Source organism: Anguilla rostrata, chromosome 10 (genome assembly GCF_018555375.3).
Source record: "Anguilla rostrata isolate EN2019 chromosome 10, ASM1855537v3, whole genome shotgun sequence".
NCBI lineage: Eukaryota > Metazoa > Chordata > Actinopteri > Anguilliformes > Anguillidae > Anguilla > Anguilla rostrata.
This window is the reverse complement of record NC_057942.1, coordinates 37,933,025-37,935,524: the sequence shown is the minus strand read 5'-3', so window position 1 is coordinate 37,935,524 and position 2,500 is coordinate 37,933,025. Positions and strand designations below refer to the sequence as shown.

Sequence of the window (2,500 nt, the reverse complement as noted above, 5' to 3'; positions counted from 1 at the left end):
AGCCGCAGGGCCCCAGAGAACATGCTCTGCACAGGGAGGGGCGCGGTGTAATGCAGCCGGGCTGAAGTCGGGGGTCTTTTGGCGAGGCAGGCTGTACCACACAACGGCCTGGCCTTGCTCACAGACAGCTGCTAAAACTCGAGGCTCCCCCCGGACTGGGGGGGGAGGGGGGGGTTTGTTGGGGCTCCCTGTGGGGGAACAGGGGGGCCCCCCTCTCATGTCTGGGAAGAGCTGCTAAAGCCATCACAGCCGGCGTGCCCCCCACCCCCCCCACCACCTCTCACGCTCCTGTCTCTTCCTTTCCCCCCCCAGGGGCAGCTGTGTCCATCAAAGAGGATCCGGCAGGAGTTCAGCTCTTTTCCGCCCCTGCCGCCCCCCCCCCCAAAAAAAACCGGGGGGAGTGGACACTTGAGACTGACTGTCAAACGGGGTTCAGCGGGATCCTGGGACTCTTCGAACCCCCAGACCGGAGGAAAGGGGGGGGGGGGGGGACGGGGGGGAGAAACGTGAGAGAGAGACCGGCGTGTCGCCGAATTAATCCGGCCCCTCTCTGCGCCGCGCCCCGGGCGTGCAAAAAACAATCCCACAATGCATCAGCTGCTGTTTACAGTACAAGCACTGGAACGATGTTCTTCATGCAGAAAGCCAGATCCTCGTTCTGTTTTTCATTTTTTAATTCTGTTCAAGAAATGTTTCTGAAAGAGCGAACGGCGGGGAAATCCAAACGCGAGGCGCGCGTCCACCTTTAAAACGCGCGGCGGTTCTGTGGCCGACTCTTGGCGCAGTTTCAACGCGGAACGGACGCCGTGGAGTTTACACAGGCGGCTTCGCGTCCTCTCTCAGGGAGCCAGCGGCATTACGTCAGCAGAAACGTTTCTGCGCCAGATGGATTTTACTGCTTCATGTGTGTACTGTCAATAAAGAGCCGTGAAATTATCTTTTCGAACACTTTCCTGAGTCCGGGGCTGGGATTCTGAGAAGGCACAAGTGGGTGGGACTTGCGTGTGCATGTGTGTGTGTGTGTGTGTGTGTGTGTGTGAGAGTAAGTGTGTGTGTGTGTGTGTGTGTGAGAGTGAGTGTGTGTGTATGTGTGTGTGTGTGTGGCGTGTAGTGTGTGTAATTGTGTGTGTGTGTGTGTGTGTGTGTGTGTGTGTGTGTGTGTGTGGCGTGTAAGTGTGTGGTGTAGAGTGGCGTGGAGTTGTGGTGTGTGTGATAGATCAGGGTTTGTAGAGTGATGGCTGAAGGGTTGGGTCGGAGGTGTAGAGGAGGGGGTGAGGGGGGGCAAGTTTGTGGTGTGGCGAGCTCCGGGGGTGGAGGGAGTCCAAGAGTGTCCGGCCCTCCTTCCTCGGAACAAGCCGCCCGTCCCGTCCACAGGGGCCGTCCCACTGTGCGGATCCACTCGGATCGTCCCAGATAGAACATTCCGGAAGGAACACCCCCCCCGCCCACCTCCATGTCAGTAGTGCCCCAGTGCATTGACCGATCCACCTGCTATAACCATCAGAGCTTCTGGACAGCGGGATGTTCTAATACAGCAAGGGGATGCAATGGCTGCAGGGTGATTGACTCACGGTCCTAGAGGAGGCTATCAGTGTTTGCAAGGTTGAATTTTCCTCAAAGCCCAAGGAAGAAAGGAGCAATGGCTGCGTTATCTCAGGGAAGGCCACAGGAGTGTCAGAGTGGATGGAAGTGAGGAGGAGTGGGGGGGGCTTCCAAATATGGAGGCAAGGAAGGGTTGCTATGACCACATGATAAGGATTGTGCAGTAAATATATTTTTGATATTTAATGAGCAGTAGTTTGTTAATTTAAACACCTAATAACACATTTTGGATTGCATTTCCTGGACTGGCATGGGAATAGGATGTAACTCACAGGAAGTTACTACAGCCTGAATCATTGGACATTTTCTGTACTTTCTAAGACTCATGGCATCGTTACTCTAGGCCAATTACACTCTAAGTAACTATATACACTGAAATCTGTACACAGGATCCACATTTTGAAAGAAAATGACATACCAACACAAATCACTGTACTTGCATTTAAGTGGCAGTTTTTTGGTTAATAGTTTGCACAGTTCCTTGAGTGTAAGGGACATTTCTGAGGTTGGTCATTTTCACACGGTGCCTTGTGTGTTGGGGGTAGTTTTAGGGTTGGTTGGTTGTTTTCACACGGTGCCTTGCGTGTAAAGGGTAGTTTTAGGATTGGTTGTTTTCACACAGTGCCTTGTGTGCAAAGTGTAGTTTTATAGCATGTTTTCATGTAGTTCTTTGCGTCTACAGGGTAGTTATGGGTTTGGCTGTTTTCACGCAGTTCTTTGCAGTACCAGTGCATCCTGGACGGCCCTCAGCCTGGACCGGACCCTGGGATCCGGGTCGGGCCGGCGGCTCAGCCTACGCTCCACCCTGGCGAGGAGCGCTGTCGTGGCGGCGGCCATCATCTCCATCGCCTCCGCCTCGCGGCACCGGCCCGGCTGCACTGCCACCTGCAGGGGACAC

At 54.4% G+C, this 2,500-nt stretch overlaps 2 protein-coding genes across 6 annotated transcripts in view; one reads left to right on the top strand and one right to left on the bottom strand.

The window, feature by feature from the left end:
• The window catches only part of aopep (aminopeptidase O (putative)), a 75,931-nt gene extending 74,995 nt beyond the window's left edge, over nucleotides 1-936 (top strand). For all 3 annotated transcript variants that reach the window (XM_064296909.1, XM_064296908.1, XM_064296906.1), the window contains one exon: nucleotides 313-936. The gene's annotated coding sequence lies outside the window, so the exon portion shown is untranslated. The remainder of the gene's footprint in view (nucleotides 1-312) is intronic.
• An 834-nt stretch (nucleotides 937-1,770) lies between these two features.
• The window catches only part of fancc (FA complementation group C), a 23,815-nt gene continuing 23,085 nt past the window's right edge, over nucleotides 1,771-2,500 (bottom strand). For all 3 annotated transcript variants that reach the window (XM_064296898.1, XM_064296897.1, XM_064296899.1), the window contains exon 15: nucleotides 1,771-2,487. In XM_064296898.1, the coding sequence (XP_064152968.1) occupies nucleotides 2,308-2,487 (180 nt within the window). In that variant the 3' untranslated portion in view covers nucleotides 1,771-2,307. The remainder of the gene's footprint in view (nucleotides 2,488-2,500) is intronic.